The sequence below is a fragment of the Oryctolagus cuniculus genome, chromosome 7 (assembly GCF_051225735.1).
Source record: "Oryctolagus cuniculus isolate XC-2025 breed Fujian yellow rabbit chromosome 7, ASM5122573v1, whole genome shotgun sequence".
Taxonomy (NCBI): Eukaryota; Metazoa; Chordata; class Mammalia; order Lagomorpha; family Leporidae; genus Oryctolagus; species Oryctolagus cuniculus.
The window spans coordinates 82,285,648-82,311,375 of record NC_142873.1 but is presented as its reverse complement, the minus strand read 5'-3'; the positions used below and the strand labels follow the sequence as shown (position 1 = coordinate 82,311,375).

General features: G+C 42.6%; 1 protein-coding gene across 4 annotated transcripts in view; it reads left to right on the top strand.

Moving 5' to 3' along the window:
- Positions 1-24,417, top strand: part of LOC100349005 (guanylate-binding protein 3) — a 52,127-nt gene extending 27,710 nt beyond the window's left edge. The window contains exons 2-11 of one of the 4 annotated variants that reach the window (XM_089300411.1): positions 1,365-1,515; positions 1,799-1,926; positions 3,677-3,786; positions 10,866-11,062; positions 13,739-13,984; positions 14,951-15,231; positions 16,452-16,664; positions 21,962-22,064; positions 22,366-22,559; positions 23,377-24,417. In XM_089300411.1, coding sequence (XP_089156537.1) covers positions 1,458-1,515; positions 1,799-1,926; positions 3,677-3,786; positions 10,866-11,062; positions 13,739-13,984; positions 14,951-15,231; positions 16,452-16,664; positions 21,962-22,064; positions 22,366-22,559; positions 23,377-23,601 — 1,755 coding nt within the window. In that variant the 5' untranslated portion in view covers positions 1,365-1,457 and the 3' untranslated portion in view covers positions 23,602-24,417. The remainder of the gene's footprint in view (positions 1-1,364; positions 1,516-1,798; positions 1,927-3,676; positions 3,787-10,865; positions 11,063-13,738; positions 13,985-14,950; positions 15,232-16,451; positions 16,665-21,961; positions 22,065-22,365; positions 22,560-23,376) is intronic. The other 3 variants (XM_089300412.1, XM_002715512.6, XM_089300413.1) reach the window with 3 other exon arrangements.
- Positions 24,418-25,728: the final 1,311 nt, after the last annotated feature.

Below are 25,728 nucleotides of genomic sequence, written 5' to 3'. Positions count from 1 at the left end.
AGGAAAAACAAAAAGAAAGAAATTTGCTTCCATTTCAGGTTCATGAGCAGGATCAGATTACCACTTCCTCTCTTTAGGTGTGACTCACTGTGTGTGCAATTTTTTTTTTTTTATGAAGTAACTTTAAAAGGTTTGCAGAAAATAGAACCAAAAGGTAAGTTTATTTTTGTGCAAAAGTTTTTTTCAAATCCATGCATTTCAGAGATCTTCAAGATTCATGGAAACTGTATTATGAAAAAATACACAGGACTTTAATTTTTTTTGTGCTGAATTAAGTTACCATTTAATTCTGTTTTTCCACAAATTTTTGAAGTATCACTTCCATTCATACGCTGTCCTTTTTGCAAGTGGGATTACAGGGTGTTGGATTCATCCCTATTGATCAGGGAGCAATAAGATATTTCCACAGTGTAGGAAAGAGCAGACCATCTCAGACTATCCTCTCAGTGAGAGCATCCTGGGAGTCAAAGGGGATTGACCTGAACCATGCAGATGATGAACTTGGAGGTACCCAGTGACATCCATTTCTCTTGTCAGTTGAAGGAAGCATTGACATATGGCAGATGGTCAAAATCCAGGACTGCTGGATAGCAAATATCATCCTGGGCATGATCCTCGAATTATCTCCCTATGGGTTTCAGCCTTTGGAAAGCACAGCTCTCTTCTGCCTTTCCTTAATTTATATCTCCCTCCTGAGGCACAGAACACGGGATTCATCTTTAGCTTTAAGAAGAAAAAGCAGCCGGCGCCGCGGCTCACTAGGCTAATCCTCCGCCTAGCGGCGCCGGCATACCTGGTTCTAGTCCCGGTTGGGGCGCCGGATTCTGTCCCGGTTGCCCCTCTTCCAGGCCAGCTCTCTGCTGTGGCCCGGGAGTGCAGTGGAGGATGGCCCAAGTCCTTGGGCCCTGCACCCCATGGGAGACCAGGAAAAGCACCTGGCTCCTGGCTCCTGCCATCGGATCAGCGCGGTGCGCCGGCCGCAGCGCGCCGGCTGCGGCGGCCATTGGAGGGTGAACCAACGGCAAAGGAAGACCTTTCTCTCTGTCTCTCTCTCTCACTGTCCGCTCTGCCTGTCCAAAAAAAAAAATAAATAAATAAATAAATAAATATAAATAAATAAGAAGAGAAAGCAAAAGGTTAAAATGAGGAGGGAGAGATGGGATGAGTAAAATCACAAAATCTATTGTATCAGTCTAAGTTCTGGCAGGACACACATGGCCTGCTCAGAAAATAAGCGAAGAGAGCTCAATGAGGGGACTACTTATAAGGGCATAGACTGTGTAAAAGGAACCCATAAGAGTGAAAAAGCACACATAGAATAGCAGTAACAACAGCCAGGTGGACATTACCACCCCTGCATCTAGGCAGACAAGCAAAGAGTAGATGCTGGGATTCGGTGAAGACCAGAACTGTTGCATGGAGCTGCGTGACCTGACAGAGAGGACTGAGCCACTGGGATGCTGAGGCCCAGCAAGGTGGAAGCAGAAGGAACACGTGCCTGCCTTCCAGTCTCCTGTGAGTCTTCCCACTGATGGAACCCTAGGAGAGGCTGGGATGTGAGAGAGCTCTTCAGTCTCACATAAAATGGCATAATAATTAGACTTATATTAATTCTATCATGTGGCATAGTTTGGGTCTTTGAAAGAATGCATTTTTCTTGAGAAAATCATATATATAAAAGTAGTTTTCATTGGTGAAATAGAAGTAACCCCTTTTATGACCAGCACTTACATTGCTGCAGGTTTAATGGGCATTTGGTCAGTCTGCTGTCAGGGTTTGTTATTCCTTTTCTCTTCAGGCTTCCCTCTGGGCTCCACGGTGCAATCTCAAACCAAAGGCATCTGGATGTGGTGCGTGCCCCACCCCTCCAAGCCAAACCACACCCTGGTCCTCCTGGACACTGAGGGCCTGGGTGATGTGGAAAAGGTAAGGCCTAGAATGTTCTCTACTCCCAATTTCCTCTTACAGTTTAACTTGGCACATCACTTCACCTTCTCTAACATAATTCTCTAAACTGCAAATCCAATAATGAGCAATGAAGTTAAGTTGCTTCCTCAGATTTCTTTAGTAACCTCATATTGTGATATATTATGGAGAAATATTATTATTTTTAATGCTGGCATAAATAATTTAATTTAATAAATATGAATGAACAAGTGAGTTCCAGGACACTGCACTAAGGACCACAGATATAACTGTAAATAGGGTAATGGGTAGATGCTAGTTGTAGAGACTACAATGTAATCTGGTCAGAGTACCACCAGTGCAAAAAGTGGAAAACAAATTTGATCATTTGAGTTAGGGAGAGCTTCCTGAGAAAGCTCTATTCTATTGGATCAATGGGCTCTACTGAAGTGTATGGTGTTGATGGTGTTGATGGAGTTGGAGGCACTGATTGTGAAAATAGACAATCGGTGATGAAATCTATTTATATCATCTTTAGAAAAACTGTTTATCATTACACAGTTTTTTAAACCAAGTCTCTGAACGTTGGAGATGAATCCTTCACTGACTTCTTTGAAAACATAAGGAAGATCCAAAAAACATGTTCAATCAAAATTTCCTCTTCATAAATGAGTCTGAGTATAAATTGAAAGAAGCAACAATAGATCTTTGGTTTCTCTTACTATAAAAGGATGGGAGGGACACACAGAAATTGTGAGCTTAAAAATTTAGTTTTAAAGACATTTATTATCTATGTATAACCAATATAGACTGTTGATTTTTTAATAAATCATGGCTTACACCAACCTTCTATTCATTTAATTACATTTGTTAAGGATCAAAGGATGCCAGAATATTAAGTGATGCAAGAGGTACTACTGGCTGACCCTTTGACTTGCACTGTGATAGGGTAAAGCCTTTCATAGCTTGAGGTGAATCTCATTTATCCTCCTCTTCCACTCCAGCATGTATACTCACTGCTTCCATAAGTGGGATCATTCTGTACTTCCCTGATGTGATTGGGAGCTGACAGTTCTAGCTTGCCTTCTGTTGGTTCTTTGCCTGCTTGATCCCTTCATGTCCACAAGTCCATTTTCTGCCTATCAACCGTTTAAAGCTGAGCTATTCTCTACTTGCTGCTATCATGCCCCAGTCACACAGAATCCTTTCTCACTCTGAATTCAGAACCATTGTTCATATACACAGGCCTCCCTCTCTCCACTATTATTTGTGAGTACAACTTTGGATTCCACTCATGGCAAGGATTCTAAGTTTGTTTACATTTATATGTTGGTCTGTTTGTGGCTCTAGAAAATCATCCTCTTGAGGGTAGGGATTGTCATATGGGACTTCATATGCACAAAAACAAATGCAGGGTCTGACCCAGTGAACAGCTAATGAACTTAATTGCATAGGATGTGTACCCTTAGTATAGCCATTATTGAGAAAAACATTACAATGGAATATTTGTACACTTATTAGTTGACATGTGTTAAATACTTTATTAAATATTTTATGCATGTTGACACTGTCATTCATTTTTTTCATTAAACAAACTTAAGCCCTGCATGTTGTACATATCAAAAGACATTTTATTTTTAGCATTATGTTTAAAATTTGTTTTTAACCCAACTATTCAACTGTAGTACAGACAAAAGAGTGAATGAACAACCAAAACAATGAATGGATGAAGAGTACATGTCTAAGTCCCTTGCTCTATTGTCCTTTCTAGGGGGACCCCAAGAATGACTCGTGGATCTTTGCCCTGGCTGTGCTTCTGAGCAGTGCTTTTGTCTACAATAGCCTGGGCACCATCAACCACCAGGCCCTGGAGCAGCTGCAGTATCCTTGCAGAAACAGAGCCGCTGTATATCATTGAGTTTAGGACATGGCAGCTGAGACTGTTTCTTCTTTATGTGACTCAATTTTCCTGGTTGAATTAGAGTGGACCTAGGAATAAAGGGAATATTTGTCCAGATTTTTTTTAAAGATTTATTTTATTTATTTGAAAGACAGAGTTACAAAGAGAGGTAGAGACAGAGAGAGAGGTCTTCCATCCACTGGTTCACTCCCCAGATGGCTGCAACGGCTGGAGCTGTGCCGATCCGAAGCCAGGAAGACACACACACACAGAGGGCTTCCATCCACTGGTTGACTCCCCAAATGGCTGCAATGGCCAAAGCCAGGAGCCAGGAGCTTCTTTGAGAAGCGAGGAGCTTTTTCCCAGAATATGGGTACAGGGGCCCAAGGACTTGGGCTACCTCTGCTGCTTTCCCAGGCTCATTAACAAGGAGCTGGATTGGAAGTGGAACAGCTGGTGCTGCTCCTCCGCACGCGGAGGAGCCGCACCGGACCGGGCGCTTGTTGTTTCCCTTTTTTTTTTTTTTTTTTTTTTTTTACAAGTCCTTTCTATAGTAAAGTAAGAATAAGTAAACAGCAAACTCCCAAAGCAAGAATGAGTAGAGAGAAATGAGAAAGAACGAAGTAACGAACTTCCCCGCGAACTCTCCAACGCACTCTCCAACCAACCCACACCACTATGCCGTCTCTCTCCTCCTATATAGTCCTCTCCACCAATCCCAACTCGGCTGCCCACACGCCGAGCACGCCGCTCTCCTCCAATCAGGAGCAGCTCCTGCAGCTTGTCAAGTTGGTGAGAGGCAGCTGGGTAGAAGCTGTTTACTTCTCTCCCAGCGCCATATTGTGGGAGAGCAGATGCATAGAATAAATCTTAATTCCAGTAACAGTATAGTCCGAATTGCTCCCCACAGATCCCCCTTTCTTTTTATTTTTTGGCGTTGATACGCGCCTGTGTAAAGTTCAGTGTGATCTTCATGCTATTGACTCTTGTTTGTCGTGCTACTTCAGAGTTTGTTGAAAAATGTCCCGTATTCCAAAGATCCCAGGGATTGGTTATTCATTGTTTTCTTCCTCAAATGGAGTTTTCTTCTTCTAGATCTTCTGCTGGCAGGTTTATCAACCGAATTCTTCTCTCAGGGGTCCATATTGGTTGTGCCGCACCCTGTGGAAAAAAACAAACGGCGCCTCGTACTCTTCTGAGTAAGGGGAACGGGCCTTTCCATTGGTTGTCCTGTAAATCCTTCCACATTACCCACTGTATTGATTCCTTATCAACTGATTGAGTATGCATTTCTGCAGGTGTTTTACCGTTCTTTTTCTTGTTCAAAAAATTAATTGTATAAAGAGCTAGGGCCAAGACGTCCTTGTTGGATGTGGCCATTTCCCCTATTCCCCCTTTTTGTTTAATTATTAAATTTTTTAAATATAAGTGAGCGCGTTCTACCACAGCTTGCCCCTGTGGATTGTATGGAATACCGGTAATATGGGAAATTCCGAATTCTTTCAAAAATGCAGCAAAACGCTTTGATGTATACGCTGGGCCGTTATCCGTTTTGATCACATGAGGAACCCCCCAGGCTGCAAAAGCCTGCAAGCAGTGTTGGATTACTTGTTGTACTCCTTCTTTATTCATGGCTGTGGCCATAATTACACCTGAGTATGTATCTACAGTGACGTGAACACAGCTTTGTCGCCCAAAAGAGGGGATATGTGTAACGTCCATCTGCCAGATATGTCCTGGTTTAAGGCCACGGGGATTGGCTCCCGCAGGAATCTTTGGAACTATGGTAACAACGCACTTTTCACAGGATCTAATGATATCTTCTGCTTGCTTGCGGGGAATATTAAATTTAAAACTTAAAGTGTGGGTGTTAACATGCCATTTAGAGTGATATTCTTTAGCTTGTTCCAAAGCGGTGCATGCAAGCAAGAATCTTGAATAGTGATCTGCCATCATGTTTCCTCGAGTAAGTGGGCCAGGTAAATTAGAATGAGCTCTTATGTGGCCTATGTAAATAGCATGCTCTCTTTGATTTAATAACCCCTGAATTTCACTTAGATAAGAATAGACTGAGGAGGATTTAAGAATAAGGCACTGTGTAGCGAGCATCTGAACTGCATTCACCACATATGCACTATCAGACAAAATATTCATGGGTGCGCTCTCTCTGCGTAATACTGTTGCGATAATAGCTAATTCTGCATGTTGTGGAGAAGGGGATGCTGTTAAAACAAAATATCGTTGATTGTTAAATATAGCTGCTCCTGTTCCACCTTTAGCTCCATCCGTAAATACGGTAACTGCCCCTTGAATTGGATCCCTTCGCACCTTCTGCACCCGTTTTATTGAAACCTGTGTGCAGAAGTTAACAAATGGATGGCGAGGGTAGTGATTGTCAATCTCTATTTGTAGAATGAGAACTATGTATGCCCATTGCCAGCATTCCCTTGTAAAGGCTTCTACTGCCTCTTGAGCAAAGGGAACTACACATCGCTTTGGAGTCTTCCCCGCCATTTCTGTCGCCTTTTTTATTGCTGTTAATATTAAATCAGCCACCGCAATGCCTTGGGTGTATAGTACACGCGGTGCATGTGAATGTGGGTATACAAACAACAAGGGTCCTCCTTGCCAAATGACTGCGAAGGGATACAGCTGTTCCATAAAAATTAATATTTCTAGGGCTTGTTGTGGATCACATCTTTCCATCTGCATTGCTTTAATTTGTTTTTCAATTTTCTGTAACGCCAAGCGGGCTTCTATTGTCAATCTACGAGGGGAATCAAGCTGGGCATCTCCTTCTAAAATATTGAATAATGGCATCATATCTTCGGTAGTTAATTTACAATAGGGCCTCAACCAATTTAAATTGCCACATAATTTTTGGAAGTCATTAAGGGTCTGTAACCCATCTATTGCAATTTCAAATTCTAATGGGGTTACCTTTTCAGAAGTTACTTTAAGTCCTAAGTACTGTACTACTTCCCCTTTTTGTATCTTCTCTGGCGCTACTTGTAACCCAACTTTTTCCAAATATAATAGCAGCAGCTTATATGCTTCCATTAGGTGACTTTCACTTTCGGCCGTTATTAACAAGTCATCCATGTAGTGTAAAATTTGTACCTTTGGGCACTGTTGTCGAACCGGCTCTACTGCCTGGTCAACATATAGCTGGCATATGGCAGGACTGTTGGTCATTCCTTGGGGAAGCACCTTCCATTCATATCTTTTGTCGGGACCTTGATGATTAATGGAAGGTACGGTGAAAGCAAACCTCTGAGTGTCTTGTTCATGTAGAGGTATGCTAAAAAAGCAGTCCTTCAGATCGAGTACTATTAGTGGCCAATGCTTTGGGATCATAGTAGGCACCGGGAGTCCGGGTTGCAATGCCCCCATGGGTTGCATCTGCTGATTAACGGCCCGTAAATCATGCAACAACCGGTATTTCCCTGATTTTTTCTTTATCACGAATATTGGCGTATTCCATGGGGAGGTTGATGGTTGCAAATGGCCTGCCTCTAATTGTTGTGATACTATATCATTTACCGCAGCCAACTTTTCCTGGGTAAGGGGCCACTGTGGTATCCACTTTGGCTTGTTGTCCAGCCATGACAATGGCAGCGGCTGCATCTCAGTGGCCCCCACGAAAAACCCGTGTCCTGTCTTTTAAAATCGCCTTTGGGCTGGGCTAGGTCCCTTCTGCCTTCTCTGGAGCCTAATCCTCTCTCCTGATATCCCTTTTTATACATAATACGCCGTTCTGTAGAACTCTCCAATTGATCCTCATTTGTTAACGTCAGTCCCAATTGTTCTAAAATGTCTCTTCCCCATAATGTGATGGGGAGTGCACTAACATAAGGTTGCACATTTCCCTTGTTCCCTTCTTGATCCTGCCAATGAAGCACCTGAGCACTCCTTGATGGTGTCATGGCCGCACCTAGGCCTACTAAAGTATTATCTCCTGGCTGAAGGGGCCATGACTTCGGCCAATCATTTTCCGAAATTATACTTACATCCGCACCTGTGTCTAGCAGGCCCTGAATTGACTTTCCTCTAATGGTTAAGGTCCACAGAGGTCGATCTGCTAGAGATAGGGACAAGGCTGCAAATTTCTCCCCTTGGGGTCCATTAACATCCTGCGCTCCAATCATGATTAGTATTTGAGCAACAGGTTCTTCTGGTTTGATTTGAATAATACCCTTTGTAGATTGTATTAGCACTTTTAACTTATCAAAAGGTAACTGAATGACTCCGGTGATGACCATTAGGCCTCTCAAAGCATTTGTTTCTTTTCCTACGATTATTCCAAGTCCGTTATGCTCCGCTGAAATTGCTTCTGCCCTCACCTCTATGGCTTGTGGCCCCATTTGAGGTGTCAGTACCGAATATTCGGTGGCTCGTAACTCTGCGCGGTAAATATTTGGTTTTGGGACCGTGGCACCCACCGATTGTTTTGGCCCCGGGGTGCAGGGGCCCACATTCCGTTTTTTTGCTGTTGACCATATACACCTGATCTTCTTATGGGGCCCGGCTCGTTTGGCATCCTCTGGGGATTGCCTGCGCTGTTTATTTTAAAGTAACATTCACTGACCCAATGATTTCCTCTTCTACAGCGTGGGCAAAGGCCTGGTCTTCTCGAGTTCTCTATGCCCTGCCGATCTCGGGCTGGAAATCTGGCCCTACATTCCCTCATTAGATGCCCTTCTCGACCACATCTAAAGCATATACGTCCCCTCATGTTCTGTCTAAATTGTCGGGTTACTGCTACTGCAGCATGTGATCCAGAAACTACATCATCCATGACATCCCTACAGATTTTCAAAAAGGTAGGGATGTCCTTATGCTGCCATGGTCTAAGAGCTTCCCGACATGTTTTATTGGCCTGTTCATACGCCAATCTTTTGACTAAGGGCATTGCTTCTTCCACGGTTTCGAAAATGTTTCCTGCTGCTTCCATTAATCGGTTCACGAAATCAGCGTAAGGTTCGGTAGGGCCCTGTACTATCTTAGTTAGGCTGTGTCTTACTTCTCCTTTTCTGGGTATCACCTTCCAGGCTCTTCTTGCTATCTCTCTCACCTGTAAGAGGACAGCTGTTGGTAATCGGGCCTGCTCATCGGGACAGGCAAATCGCCCTTCTCCATTTAACATTTCCTCATCCCATGCTTGATTCCCTGTTTGATAGTTCTGCTTTGAATATTCTCGCGCAAATTCTTTATAGGCAGCTAACCACAAGAGGAAGTCACCCCCGCCTAACACCGCCTTTACTAAGTTTCTCCAATCCTCAGGTATTAGGCCTTGCTGCCCGATGTTATCAAGGATTGCCTGAGTGTAACTTGCATGGGGCCCATACAATTGTACTGATTGCTGCAACTCTTTAAGTAATTTATGGTCAAGAGGCGTCCATCCCCTGTTTCCCTGTGGATCCTGAATTACAGGAAACACCTGGCCTGGTTCCTGGTACTGCTCCCAAGCAGGTTTTCTATAAACAGCTCCCCTTTGCTTGTTTTCGGTTCTTGGCCTTTCTAGCTCCTCCTGCATACCTACTCCCTCCATCACTCCTTCTTCCTCCCACTCTTCTTCAATCTCATGGGGAAAAAAGGGGCTTTTCTTTACAGGAGGAAACTTTGGTAGTACCAATGGGCGATACCGGGGTGGTGATTCATCCTTTATGGTTGAATTTGCCAGTCTTGTATGGCCAGGCATCTCTCTCGGGGGCGAGGTTCCCTCCTCAGCTTCCTTCTCCCCCCCATAAGCTTCCTGGCTCTCTAAATCCTTCTTTGATTTTCTTCTCACTTGTTCGTTACAATAGTTGCTCGCCTGGCTGCCCTGCCATAATTCTTCCTGCATTTCACTCCCCTCATTAAGCAACAACTCGATCCCTTCCGTGGGGTTCTGAAGCACCTGATCAACGAGTTGCCACAGCTTCAGCATTTCTATCGGTTCCCCAGCCTCGCGCATTTTCCGTCCCACCTGCCTCCACTGCTGTGGAAACCAGGGGGACGTCTCTACGATTGCTCTTACGAATGCATGAATTTTCCTCCCCCCTCGTTTCCCTTGCTTAGAGGAAAAGCTGCGAGGAGGTGGGGAGTAGGAAGAGAGAGAGAGAGAAACCATATTTAGCCCATAGATGATCTTTAGGGAGAAACAGAGGATGGTGCCCAGCAGGAGGAAGAGGTAGCCAGTGGGCAAAGAGTAGCCAAAGAACTCCATTGTCTGTACCGTCTGTGACATGTTGGAGCAGTGGGCACAATGGAAGACTGAGTCTCCCAGACGTTCCCAGTTAATACCTCCTTCCTAGCTTCTAATTTTCTTCCCCCGCGGCTTTTTTCCTAGGTTTTAACTAGCTTTTCACTGGCACTCTTTCCGTCCGGCCTTCCCCTAGGCTCTTTGCTAGTCTCTCTCTCCAGTAATTTCCCACTTCTTCCCGGTCTTTCCCTCCTAGGTTTCCTATCCGAGTCACGGCACCACTTGCTGCTCCTCCGCACGCGGAGGAGCCGCACCGGACCGGGCGCTTGTTGTTTCCCTTTTTTTTTTTTTTTTTTTTTTTTTACAAGTCCTTTCTATAGTAAAGTAAGAATAAGTAAACAGCAAACTCCCAAAGCAAGAATGAGTAGAGAGAAATGAGAAAGAACGAAGTAACGAACTTCCCCGCGAACTCTCCAACGCACTCTCCAACCAACCCACACCACTATGCCGTCTCTCTCCTCCTATATAGTCCTCTCCACCAATCCCAACTCGGCTGCCCACACGCCGAGCACGCCGCTCTCCTCCAATCAGGAGCAGCTCCTGCAGCTTGTCAAGTTGGTGAGAGGCAGCTGGGTAGAAGCTGTTTACTTCTCTCCCAGCGCCATATTGTGGGAGAGCAGATGCATAGAATAAATCTTAATTCCAGTAACAGTATAGTCCGAATTGCTCCCCACAGCTGGGACTTGAACTGTTGCCTATATGGGATGCTGCAGGGCGGGGCTTTAACCTGCTGCACCACAGTGCCAGCCCCCCAACTTGCTTTCCAATGAGATCTGGAATTTATAGCAGGATCTTTTCCCTTAACTAAGATCCCAGCTACGTAACTGAACTAACAGAGTTAATCAGGGCAAAATCTTCCCCAACGTCTCATGAAGTAGAGGACTCCACAGAGTTTGTGAGCTTCTTTCCAGACTTCATTTGGGCTGTACGGGATTTCACCCTGGAGCTGAAGTTAAATGGACAGCCCATCACGGAAGATGAGTACCTTGAGAATGCCTTGAAGCTGATTCCAGGTATCAGAATGTACTCTGGGGATGACGAGTTCAGTAGCAAGGGGGAGATCAACAGAGCACTGTCCTATAGCATTTGAAATGAATATTTATTTGGGCCTGGATTAAGGCCCATGCTCATGGTGACTGGTGATTGGTGGTCATGATTTTAGCAATTATTACTGAAAATTTTCAGAATTTGAGATTTACACTTGGTGAGGAGTTTTTTAATTTATAAATTTATTAATAAAAGAGAACAGATTTCATGAATTTGTTGGTGAGGAAATTCAGAGCTAAATGTTGTATCAAACAATTTTAGGCCAATCAATACAATGAAAAAAAGTGAGGATTACTGAAGAGTTAAAATTGTATATGTGTAGGTGTAAAAAGTTAAGCTTAAGCTTACAGGTTTAAACCTTCCTGGTGCAGCTGTGAAAATAAGACAGAGTGAAGTAGCACCTTGACAGTAGGGACTCCATTTTGGAGCACTTGAGACTCCATTCTGGGAAAGCACCCCCCCCCCCCAACCGTGAGACTCTGGTCTGAAACTATGATCTCAAATAGTCAGACAATAGCAGTGCACTACATCACCCTTGGCAGAGCACAAAAACCCCCTAGCATGATTGCTCAAGCTTAAAAGTAGAAAGGTTGTACCTGGGTTACCTGGGCTAATAATGAAGATGTGATTTGTCTATGTCTTAAGATCATAATTGCTGATTGTAAGATTTTAGAAACCGTTTAGCAACCGTGTATTCTCTCCCCTCTCCCGATTTTGCGGTTTTTGCCTTTATAAACCCTATACTTTAGTTCCTCGAGGCTCCTCTGTTCTTGTATGTTCAGAGAGCCCCAACATGTTGGATCAATAAATCTTTAACCCTTTTCTGGTTGCATGAGAGAAAGTCTCTTGGAGTCGTTCCTCGGGCAGTGGGCATTTTCAGACCCTAACATTACCATCAATGCTATCACTCCTGAGACTCAACTATTTGTGTTACTTAATAAATTTAAGCATTTCTCTTACTCTATTTTGAGAAAAACAACTCAATTAGTAAATGCAGAATCACTTGAAAAAAATGACCTAATTCTTAAAATAAATTTCACTTGATTTGCTTTATTATCCTGACTGTTCCATTCTTCATAGGAGCATTTTTATATCTCAGTAGTAAAGGGGGAAATTGCTGCTGTGTGCCTCCAGCACTATGGTTGAATCCTTCAACTGGTCTTTTTCATAACACTATGTTCACCCTCCAGCCTTAGGCAATGTCTTATTATTTTAGTATTGCAATTTTATTACATTCCATTTAGAAGAGTAGAGAAGTGGCAGTTAGAGGGGCCATACATTTAGTTAATTATTTTATTCATTCTTTCAATAGGCAGTTACTTTTTTAAAGGTTTATTTTATTTATTTGAAAGAGTTACAGAAATACGGAGAGAGAGAGAGACAGAGCGAGAGCGAGAGAGAGAGAGAGAAATATTGTCCACCCGCTGGTTCACTCCCCAAATGGCTGCAAGGGCTGGAGCTGAGCTGATCCGAAGTCAGGAGCCAGGAGCTTCTTCTGGGTCTCCCACATGAATGCAGGGGCCCAAGGACTTGTGCCATCCTCTGTTGTTTTCCCAGGTGCATTAGCAGGGGGCTTGATTGAAAGTGGAGCAGCTGGGACTCCAGCTGGTGCCCATATGGGATTCTGGTGCTTCAAGCAGGGGCTTTAACCCACTGTGCCATAGCGCCGGCTCTGGCAGTTATTTTGAACAAAGTATATGCCTTGGAATCCCTCATCAAGATACTACCCAGTCCAATATAAACTGCCTTTGAAAAGTAATGAGATCCCCCAATTATATTTAGACTAACTTTACTTTGAAGTTTACTGCTGAAGTAGTCTATAAACATAATAGTGACTTGAATTTTATCTGTTCTCATGCTATTTTTTCAGAAACATCTCATCTTTATTTCTAACAAGTTTTTAAAGTCTATGTTTCAATTCTAACATAAGACTGCAATACCAGGAATGTATTTCTGAGAATTTTTATAATCAATTATTTGAAAACATTTTAAAATAGTCACTATGGGGCCAGCTTTTTGGTGTAGTGGATAAAGTCATCACCTTCCATGCTGGCATCCCATATGGGCACCTGTTCATGTCCTGGCTGCTCCACTTCCAGTGCAGCTCCTGCTAATGGCCTGAGAACAGCAGACAAAGATGGTCCAAGTGTTTGGCCCCTGCCATCCACATGGGAGACCCAAATGAAACTCTTGGCTCCTAGCTTTGGCCTGGCTCAGCACTGGCCATTGTGGCCATCTGGGGAATGAACCAGTGGATGGAAGATTTCTCTCTCTGTGTCTCTCCCTCTCTCTTGGTAACTCAGACTTTTAAAATAAATAAACAAATAAATAAATAAATAAATAATTTTAAAATGTAGTCACTCTACCTACCACAATACAAGGGCCAAGGATCCATGATAGGTTTCTTTACTCACAGTGAATGCCTCCCATTCCTCTCCAGAGTATTTCCTTCACCACCAGTTCTGTACAATAACGGATTCCCAATGCTTTGGGTCAGTTAGCCTAAGGCTGCTTTTCAGGATGGGATAAAGGAAAATTTCCAGGCACAGGGGCTGCAGTAATGCAAAAATTCCTTTAGAGGTCCTCAGCCCCTTTGTCTGTAAGCTGTCTCTTCAATGAGTGCTCTTTTTATAATTCTACAGGAAAGAACCCCAGAATCGAGAATTCCAACAAGCCTAGAACATGTATCAGGTATTTCTTTCCAAAACGGAAGTGCTTTGTCTTTGACCGGCCCACAAGTGATAAAAATTTATTAATCTGTATAGAAGAAGTGCCAGAAGACCAACTGGAATTAAATTTCAAGGTGCAGTCAAAAAAATTCTGCTCTTACATCTTCACACATGGGAAGACCAAGACCCTGAGACAGGGAATCATTGTCACTGGAAATCGTGAGTTTCTTTTGTCTCAAAACATGTCTCCCTGTGGTTCAGTGTGTGTGATGAAGCTGTGATTCTTCTGTGGGCTTGTCAATCATTTCGTTTGCTTCTGTATAAGAATATAGAGAAGGAGATGCTCCTACCACACCTACAAATGATGTTGTTTAGTTAAATTTTCCCCAAATGGTGGATTACCGAGGCTTCAATTATCTCATGAAACGAACCCAAGATCGATGGAAGCATAAAAATCTATTACAGAAGCAAATCTGCACGTGAGAAGTCCTATAGGATAAGAATTCCTTGGTGAAGAAGCAAAAAATTAATACCAGAAATTAATACCAATCAGAACATAAACAATAATCCATGAGTCCAATGCAAACTCATCAAGAGTTTGAAAAACAAAAATTAAAACTAATCTTACATACCAGGCTGGCTTCATCGACATGTGACCAAGTCAGTCACACAGTCCTCATGCTATGATTATCAGGTCATGTTTGGTTCAATATGCTACAAGGTAGGATGCTAACTTCCGAGAATTTTTTTATCAAAGAATTAGCATTTTATTTGGAAGGAAGTCTTGCAAATTATGTAATTTCCTTTCCTAGTTTAATAAATTTTTATTTTATTAAAATGCAAAAGTACTTTTCTAGGAAACTCTAAATGATATTCCTTATAATCAAGTATTTAATTTTGAATTTTGGTGAATTTGAGAACCATAATAGAAAGGGTGAATAGCAATAACACACATGTTATTGTACAAGAAGGATTCACAGAACAAGATTAGAAAGGAAGAGTGCAAGGAAAAGAAGGAGTGGGAGAATTAGAAGAAAAGGGAGAAGGAGTAGGAGCAGCAGGAAGAAATAAAACTTCAAGATAAATAGAATTTTTGTGATTTTTTTAGAATGCTGATTCTTAATTCCTGTGAAAGCAATGAAAGAGAACTATCTACTTACTTTCTAAACATTATGCGTTAATCAGGGCTGGGCCGTCTGGTGGAGATGTACGTAGATGCCATCAACAGCGGAGCCGTCCCTTGCTTGGAGAACGCAGTGACGACTCTGGCTGAGCGTGAGAATGCTGCAGCCATGCAGAAGGCAGCCGAGCACTACCTGGCACTAGTGGCCCAGCGAGTGAGGTTCCCCACAGACACGCTCCAGGAGCTGCTGGACTTGCACGCAGCCTGTGAGAGGGAAGCCATTGAAATTTTCATGGAGCACTCCTTCAAGGATGATAACCAGAAATTCCAGAAGAAACTTGCGGTACCTATCTTAGCGTTTATCCTTCCTCATCTGTCTTTTCTAGAAAGATATCTTATGACCTCATGATCATCTCCCAACCGTAGTAGAAGTTATCTGGATTCTTGAGACTAAAGGAACTCTGTGGGCCTCCTTTACCCATTTTCTAAAGAAAGGACACTTTATCTTTTGGTACTACAAAATGAGTTCTCATGAGTTTAGTAGCTAAAAACAGCATGCATTACTGTCACACAGTCTGTAGGTGAGTCTTCCATATCAGGGTGTCTGTGTCCTCTGCTCATTGTAGACAGACTGGAAGGAGGTGTCCAATGAGCTTGGTCTGCAAATGAAGGCTTGGGGCAGGGGACCCCTCTATCTTTAAGCTAGGAATGTTGCATCAAATCCTTCTCCTGTTCCTAATTTCTCTGGTTTCCTTTTCTGACATCAGCTAAAGAGGCTGATGTCAGAAAAGGGCTTTTCAAGGGCTCATGTGACTGGATAGTAGGAGATAGAGTATTTTCCATTGTAAAGGCAACTTGTGCTGTATTATGTGATCTAATCAAGGAAAATACCCATCATGTTCTCAGGCTTAGGGACTATGCACAGGATGCACACCAAGAGGAGAAAAGTCTTATAGGAAATCATAATTCTGCTGAGCATAGGCACCTTCATAGAAAATGTATCTATTCATCTGTCTAGGCCTGAACTCTATAAGCAACAAATATCTCTCAGTTTGTATTAAGGAAACCCAGATGGATTGCAACTTTCAAGGTCAAACAAAAAACTTGGTTCTTATGTATTCATAGTTTGAGCCATCATCAAAGGAATTCATAAAATTTTCATAAATTGGTTCAAAATATATTTAACCAATTAGATTCCATTTCCATGTATTCCTATATATTCATATTTCTGTCTGTAACAATCCATGTGCTCTGAGGACATTTTAATTTGCGCCAAGTAACAACTTTCTTTTGTTCAGTCTTGGTGACTAAGTCCCTGTGAATCATATTGTATAGTAAAGAACCCCAGAGCTCAGGTCTTCTGACCTGTGTTTTACGGTATGGAGACTGTCCCCTAGAGAATTAAGACTTTGCAAAGGTTAAACAGACAATGATCAGAAGTGGCACTGAAACAAGGCTCCGGACTACTGGTCCACTCCATGTCCTTGTCCACTCTGTGGCCATCCTCGTGCTTCTCCCAGTAACAGTTTCTTTCTAATGTTTGTCCTTATGGTTCCCTGGCAGGAAACCATAGAGAAGATGAAGGAAGAGTTCCTACTGCAGAATGAAGAGGCCTCTGTCAAATACTGCCAGGCTGAGCTTAAACGGCTCTCAGCGTCCCTGATGGAAAGTATTTCAAGAGGGGTTTTCTCTGCGCCTGGAGGCCACCGTCTCTACTTAGAAGCAAGGAAAAAGGTTGAAGAGGAGTATGAGCTGGTGCCCAGGAAGGGAGTGAAGGTGAGGAATGGGGTGGTGGGTAGGGTGGGTCAGCATAATGGAGGCGGGGTCTTGGTTGCTCCTTCTGAAAGTGAGGACCACGGATTCATCTGAGGACAGCGAGCAGGGACTGTCGGTATCCGTGGTTTGGATGTGCTTTGTCCTCCAGTGGTTGATGTGCTGGGGGCTTCATCTTCGGTGTGCCCATGTGAGAGGTGATGAGACCTTTGGGAGGTGGGGCCTAGCGCGAGGTTCTTAGGTCTTTGAGGGCTGCCTTCAGAGGAGGTTAATTAAAGTAGTAGTTCTTGCGGGACACTGAGTTGGTTCTTGTGTGATCAAGTTGTTTTAAAAGCCAGGAAGGTCCCTGAATCACTCTCTGGCTTCCTATCTGGTAATATGATCTCTCCATTTTACATGTTCCATTGGGATGCCATTCTCTGTGAGAACCTGAGCCATCTTGGCCAGAGCCATGTTCAAGCAGGTGTTGTGCCCTTGAACCTCCAGAGTGCGACTTAAACCTCTTATAAAGTAGCCCAAACTCAAAGATTTTGTTAGAATTATAGAAAACAGACTTATGACAGAATAATGCAGTAATATTTTGATGCTATAGGTTTCTTTATTCCATATATAATTAGATATTCCTAGATAAATTGTAAATAGTTTTCCTCAGAAGTGGATCTGGAATCATGCATCCAGGTGCGACAGTATTTATTTTATTTATCAAACAAAAGAATAGTTTTTGTTCTGGATACATAAAATGTTTCTCAGTATGCCTGTGATTTCACCTGAGGTGGACAAATTCTTAGTGATTTGGGTATTGTGAAAGATACAGCTGTCATACTGGTATGCACTGGTAATAATAACGCTGATAATGGTGACCTTCATGGCTAACAGTCTGCACATTCACTCCTAATCCTGGGCATGGTTTCAGATTATTTTATTGAATACCAATTTAATTTTCAGAATACTTTAAATTAAGTACTAACGTATTTCCCATTATAGAATTGGGGAATGTGATGCACAGAGAAGCTACTGAGTTACCTTTAGAGAAACCCTTGGCTGGTAGCAGGGCTGACCAGGATGCTCCATGTATGTGATCATTAGAATCTCATTTGTTTCCTTTTGTGGGAGCTTCACATGGATCCCACCAACGGTTGTACAAGGGTTCACTTCTCTCAACATTCTTGCCAGCAGTTTTACAAATTGAATCATGGATTATAGCCATTGTTTTCAAGATTTATTTGTATTTGTTTGAATTGCAGAGTGATGGAGCGAGGTGGGGGGAGAGATCTTCTGTCCACTGCTTCACCCCCAAGGTGGCTGTAAACCCAGGGAGGTCCGTGCTGAAACTGGGAACCTCCATCCCAGTCTCCCATATGAGTGGCAGGGGCCCAGGCGCTGGGGCCATCTTCTGCTGCTTTCCCAGGCACTTTTTAAGGTAGCTGTATTGGAAGCAGAGCAGCTGGGACTTGCCCTGATAGGAGATGCCAAGGTTGCAAACGGCTCAACTGTGGCACAATGCTGGCCCCGAATAATAGCCATTCCTACAGGTGTGAACTGATATCTCATTATGGTTTGATTTTTATTTCCCAGATGATTAGTGACATTTAACATGTTTTTATATACTGGTTAGTCATTTGAATGTCTCCTTTTAAGAAATGTCTATAAAAACTACTTTGTCCATTTTAAATTCAGATCATTTTTTCCTTATTTATTTTGTGTGACTTATTATATAAGCTGAATACTAACCTCTTATGAAATATATGGTTTGCCAATGTGGTCTCTCATTCTGTATGTGGCCTTTTAATTTTGCTGATTGCTTCTTTAGATGAGCAGAAACTTTCTAGTTTGACATAGCCCGGTTGTTTCTTTTGTTTTTCTGCTTGTGCTTTTAGTATCAAAGCCAAAAAATCATTGTCAGGGCTAATGTCATAGATCTATTCTTATTTTTTCTTCTAGGAATTATACACTTTCAGGTCATTAATATTTAGTTGATTTTTGCACATGATGTCGAATTAGGGGTCAATCTCATTCTTTTGTGTATCCAGGTTTCCCAGCACCATTTCTTGAAGAGAATATTTTTCCTTGATGTGTCTTCCTGAACATTATTCAAGCTATTTGATCATAAAAACATGGGCTTTTTTTCTTGACTCTCTATTTGTTCCACTAGTCTATGTATATGTTTTAATACCAATATCAAAACTACCCTTGGGGGCCAGTGCTGTGGCTCACTTGGTTAATCCTCCGCCTGCGGTGCCGGCATCCCATATGGGCACCGGGTTCTAGTCCTGGTTGCTCCCATTCCAGTCCAGCTCTCTGCTGTAGCCTGGGAATGCAGAGGAGGATGGCCCAGGTGCTCGGGCCCCTGCACCCACATGGGAGACCAGGAAGAAGCACCTGGCTCCTGGCTTTGGATCAGCACAGTGCTGGCCGTGGCGGCCATTTGGGGGGTGAACCAACGGAAGGAAGACCTCTCTCTCTCTCTGTCCAACTCTGTCAAATAAATAATAATAAAAAAAATAAACAAACAAACAAACAAACAAAAACCACCCTAGCTTTGCTGTAGACCTGAGATTCTGTAGCAGGATTTGTGTACTGAGGCAAGACAGGAAGGCCTCTTAACTGGAAGTAGTCTTTTATTATGACAGCATAAAGCACAGGTGGAATTTCTTATTCAAGATCCTGAGCCCAGAACAAAGAGTTTTTCCCAATATTTGGTCTTAGCCTCTCTTTCTCCCTTATATGGTTACATGTACACATTTGATTGGATATGCTAGTGTATTAGCCTCAGGACTGATACAGTACTGCACATAGGAACATAGTAACTGAAGATATATATTTTTACACACAGTCTGAGCCATCTGCTGTCTGGCAAGAGTTAACATCATCGCTCTGTAGGAACAAGCAGAACCTGACTGGTTACATGGAAGCAGACAGGGCCTGCAGCTGAAGCTTTCACAGGCAAGCAGATAACAGCCACATTCCACTCCCAGGACAGAAGCCTCCCTTTTCCTATTTCTGCCCTTGGGAAGGTTTCTACCACAGCTTGAATCTTGTCAGTTAGAAACACGTCTAATGGAAAGACAGAGGCCTCTGGCACAATTCAGGAAGTGCGGTATCTGCAGCGTTGTTTTTGTGGTTCGTGGCTGTTTCAGCTGCTCTGTATACATTTTTTTTTTTATTTCCGTAAAAGCTGTCATTGTCACTTTGATAGAAATTGCACTGAAGCTGTGTGGCACTTTCAGTGGCACGAGCGTTTTAGCAGCATTAATTCCTCTAAGCAATGAATTTTAGAAATAGCTCCATTTGTTTCATCTCTCTAATTTCTTTTCATCACTGAGTTAATCTTACAGAGCATAGATTTTCACGTCCTTGGTAAATTTATTCTTAAGGATTTTATTTTTTGATGCTATTGTAAGTAGGATTGTTTCCTTGATTTCTTTTTCAAATCCTTAGCAGTTAGTGCTGTGGATTATTTTATGTTGATTTTATATCCTACATATTCATCAAAAATTTTTTATTAGTTTTAATAGCGTTTAGTGGTCTTATATTTCCAAAAGTAATAAAAACAGCAACTTGAAAAGCTATTTATATTCTTATGTCCAATACAGCATCATTCACAACAACCAAGACAGGGAAACAGCCTAACCTCTCAGCAGTGGATGAAGAGATGGAGGAACTATTATGTATGTTTACACACATGCTAACACATACCTTTATAGGAGTTCTATGCAGTTTTAAAAAGAGAGAAATCCTGACAATGTGAATGAACATGGGGAATATTATGCTAATGAAATAGGCAGACAAAAAAACAAATGCTACATGACTTTGTTTTTTTTTTTGTTTTTTTTTTTTTTTTTGTTTGTTTGTTTTGACTGGCAGAGTTAGACAGAGAGACAGTGAGACAGAGAAAGGTCTTCCTTCCGTTGATTCACCCCTCAAATGGCCGCCATGGCCGGCGTGCTGCGCTGAGCCCAAGCCAGGAGCCAGGTGCTTCTTCCTGGTCTCCTATGCGGGTGCAGGGCCCAAGCACTTGGGACATCCTCCGCTGCACTCCCGGGCCACAGCAGAGAGCTGGACTGGAAGAGGAGCAACCGGGACAGAATCCAGCACCCCAACCGGGACTAGAACCCTGGGTGCCGGCACTACAGGCGGAGGATTAGCCAAGTGAGCCAGGGCGCCGGCCAGCTTTTTTTTTTTTTTTTTTTTTTTTAAGATTTACTTATTTATTTGAGAGTCAGAGTTACACAGAGAGGAGAGGCAGAGAGAGAGGTCTTACATCTGATGGTTCACTCCCCAGTTGGTCTCAATGGCTGGAGCTGCGCTGAGCCAAAGCCAGGAGCCAGGAGCTTCTTCCAGGTCTCCCATGCAGGTGCAGGGGCCAAGGACTTGGGCCATCTTCTGCTGCTTTCCCAGGCCATAGCAGAGAGCTGGATCAGAAGAGGAGCAGCAGGGACTAGAGCCAGCACCCATATGGTATGCCGGTGCTTCAGGCCAGGGCTTTAACCCTGATTTTTTTTAACCTCATGATTTTCTTTTATACTCAAGAAAAAAGAGAGGTTGGGCTCATATTAACAGAGAGCAAAGGGAATGTTATCATTTCGGTCGACAATTACAAACATTCAGCTATGAGATGAATAAGTTCTGTATATCTACAGTACATGAGGGTGATAGCAGTTAAACTGCCATATTATACACTTGCAATTTGCTAAGAGAGATCTCAAGTATACTCACCTCATAAAAACAAAAGGTATATGAGGTTATAGATATTAATTAGCCTAATATAAAGAACCTCATGATGCATGCACACATACATCAAAACATCCTTTGTTTATATCTTAAACATACACAGTTGTTATTTGTCCATTATACCACAATACAACCTCAGAGAAAAACCTCAGAAGGCAGCTTAGAAAATCTTCCTGTTGGAGGAGGTAAGAATCATATATTGAAGTATCCATGGATGTTATCCTAGATAAGAAAGGGTAGAAGAGCATCCAGGCAGAGGAAAACCAATGTGCAAATCTTGCAAACCAAGTGGACACGTGTCTGTAAACTGCACGTAAATCTCGTTGGCTCTGACCTCGGAGTGGGGTTGGGGGTGGTGGGCAGCATTGCTGGGAATGGAGACTGCAGAGCCAGGAAGAAAGTTGCCCTAGAGGAAGTTCTTGCCTCACCAAAGAGCTTGGAGTTTCTGCTATGACCAATGAAGATGCAGGATTCACAGGGTCAGATTTGTACTTTTATTAACAATAATTTCCACATCAGAAGACTTAGATACTTGCTGTCTAAAGTATTTTTACTCCTTGTTTCTCCAGGCAACTGAGGTGCTCCAGAGGTTCCTGGAGTCTCAGGCAGCAGCAGAGAACTCCATCCTGCAGGCAGACAAAGCTCTCTCTGATGGAGAGAAGGCCCTAGCAGGTACGGGGCCGGGCTCAGCTCACAGGACGGTGGGGCGGGGCGGGGAGATTCCTACGATGCCCTCTTATAGATTGGACAGGGTGGCTTTTCTGAAGCAAGAGGCTTCCTCTGACTGTGGAGCATGTACTCCGCTAGACTTGAACATAACAAGGGCTGTTGGGCTGCACACCAAGCCTGTCAGTGCCTTTCTGGCACATTCTGAAACACGCTCTTGCTGTTTCAGGGGAAATAGCATTGCTGTCAAAGCCGCCTGCTCTTGAACTCAACGGTTTTTCTTCCCTTGTTAATGTTTGTGAAACAGCTGAGGAGGCCAAGAGGGAGGCCGCTGAGAAGGAACGGGAAGTGCTAAGACAGAGGGAGCAGGAGATGCAGCAAAAGATGGAGGCTCAAGAGAGAAGCTTCCAGGAGAACATCGCTCAACTGAAGGAGAAGATGGAGCAGGAAAGGGAGGACCTCCTCAGAGAGCAGGAGAGGATGCTGGAGCACAAGCTGAAGGTGAGTCTTGGGGCTGGGCGGTGCCCGGGGGACAGTGTTCTGGATCCTGGGAAGGGCGGGACCCCATGTCAAGCACAGGTGTCATCCCAGAGGGAACCTAAAAGACAATTGTCCCACTGCAACCTCAAATACACCTGGGTCCCCCTGAAGCATGGAAATCTAGGAGTCTCCAGCCACTTCTGGAGTGTTGTACTTTGGAGGCACAAATGACATTCTCCTGGGTTTGGGGCCGGTAAGAGATGCTCTCCTTCAGCCCCATTTCTAGGGGATCTTAGTCCACTAGTGGTTAAGATTTCTGCAGAACTCTCAAAGAGACTTAAAACAAATATAGCTGGTCTGAAAGGCTCAGACTTGACCTGATAAGAGAACACTGAAAGCTGTGAATCTGCTCCATTTGTTTTGGACCTGCCGGATTCCTCCTGCACGATTAGAGTGTCATACATTCTTTGTCCCAGCGTGGTGCTCGGTCAGTACCAGCAACTCCTGCTATGTGCCAGATGAGCTCAGCTGTGCCACCTCAGTGGAAATGGGAGTTAATTAGAATTTAACCCACATTCCTTCCCAATGGGCTTTCTATGGGCTGTAACACAATCCCACCACCCTAGGGAAAATGGTGGTAAGAAAATTTCACAAAATATAACCATGGATTTTCCCACTATTCAAGCCAAAACTTCTGGGTATATTGGACAAATTCCTCTAAAAATACTCTAACATAGTAGAAAAATAGATGTACATGCTTAACTGCTGACATCATGAAATACAAATATTAACTTCTAATAACAGGGATTTTGAAGTGTGGATTCTTTCCATTTTATAGGTCCAAGAAGAAATGCTTACAGAAGGATTTAGAAAAAATGCTGAGGAGTTAAATAACCAGATAAGAGAGCTAAATAAAGAAATTGAAGCAACTAAAAACCGAGGATCCTCATGGTTTACAGGTTTCCTTGATGCGTTGGGTACCATATTCACCCTGGTACTACCTGGGCCTGCTAAGTTATTTGGTTTGCCTTTGAAATTTCTTGGTTCAAAATCTAAAGACTGATTTTTCTGGGAATGAAAATATAAAATTGGACTTCTTTTGTTTTAATAGCCTAATAATGTTGTTCATTTAAAAATTGTCATAGTAGTTTCTTTCAAGGAAATTTAAAAATGAAATGCAGTTTTTAAAGAATATCAGGTATTGGAGTCCACAGAAGACCAAACTGAATTTTTATTGAATTAATTATTGTGAAGAAATGGGAACAAAATTTGAAATTATTCATAAAAATAATTTGAGTGAAGCCAAAAGCCATGGCAAGATGAAGAAAAGATGTGCAATTTGTATTACACATTAGAGAGGTTATTTAAGTTGTGATGAGTCCTTGTACATCAGCGAGAGTAGAGCTACAACCACATTTTTGTTTAAATAGCTGAAATTGTGAAAAATTTGAAACTAGATGACAATAAAAGGTGTGCAAAGTAAAATTGTGTGGTGTGCCTTTTACCTCTAGGAAGGGCAAGAAAAAAATATCTGACAGCAGTTAACAAGGAAGGGTTTTGGGAAATATGAGAGTCACATATTTCTTAATGTGAATGTCAATAGTCATAATTATACATCAAAAAGTAAAATGTATGTACTTGAATTACCAATTGCACATTTGAGAATTTCTCTTAAAGATCTGTATACCAAGCTGAAGTGGCATATGTAATAGTCTGTTGGTTGCAGTGTCATTGTAATGCCAAAGCACTTTCTGACTACTCTGAGAGGACTTTAATGTCTCTGTTGTATAATAAAAAGTTAAATCCTGTATATTCTTTCAAAGGGATACTCTACTGTCACTAAAATGAAAGGGGGAATAAATAAAAACAATAAAAAAGAGAGAATGTGCATTTGGTGTGGCAGTTCAGCGGCTGCTTGACACACTCATTCCACATTTGCTCCTGATTCAAGCTTCTTGCTCCTGTGTACCCCCAGACGAAACAGATGATGGCTTATGCAGTGGGGTCCTTGAAGTGCTAGGCTGAGTTCCAGGCCCTGCATTTGGTCTAGCAGAGCCCCAGCTACTGTAGGAATGTGGGGAGTGGACAAGAAGATGGGAGAGTTACCACCCTTCTTGTCTGTCTCTCTGTCTGTGTCTGTCTCTGTCTTTCTCTCTGCACTTTCAAATCAATAAATGAAGAGGGTTTAAAAAATTAAAAAGCAAGCAATAATAAAAGAATATGCTAAGTCTATTTGGACTTAAATAAGAACTCTTTAAGATTGTCTAAGTGAAAAAATGATAGGAAAAGTGGATATATTTGTATGACTGAATTTCAGAGTATAATGTTTATGTGAATATTTTATTGTCTATTCCTGGAGAAATGTAACATAAATTCATATCCATGGACTTAACCTGAAGGGGAAGGAAAGGTTGAGGTGAGGAGATGGAGAGACAGGTCTTGTATCTGCTGGTTCACGCCCCAAGTGGCTGCAACGTCCAGGGTCAGGCCAGGCTGAAGTCAGGAGCCAGGAGCTTCTTTAGGATCTCCCATATGGGTGCAGGAGCCCAAGCATGTGGGCCATCTTCTACTGCTTTCTCAGGCTATAAGCAGAGAGCTGGATTGGAAGAGGAGCAGCTGGGATACAAACCAGCACCTATATGGAATGCTGGTGCTGCAGGCAGAAGCTTATCCTACTACCCACCATGCCAGCCTCTCTATCTTTTGAGAATTTAGGCTCTTTACATTCAAGGTTACTATTGATAAATAATAACTTGGCCCTGCCATTTTCCCATAAATTTGCTATTGTTCGCTTTGGATTCCCTTTGTAGTTTATAATAGGAAATTTTTTGTTTTCACATTCTTTCATAGTATTGAATAATGTTTCTGTGTATAGCCCATCCTTAAGCATCATTTGTAAGGCTGGATGAGTAGTGACAAACTCTTTCAATTTCTGTTTATTTTGGAAGGTTTTTATTTTACCTTCATTTGTAAAAGATTATGTCTCTTCATGGTCTCCAAGCCTGTAGGAATTCTGATGGAAAATCAGCTTAGAGTCTAACTGGAGATCCTCTGAAGATAAGCTGATATTTCTGTTGTGCACATTACGGGATCTTTTCTTTATGTTTTACTATTGAAAATTGGACTACCATGTGTCCTGGTGAAGATCTTTTCTGGTCATGTCTATTAGGAGTTCTATGTGCTTCATGCA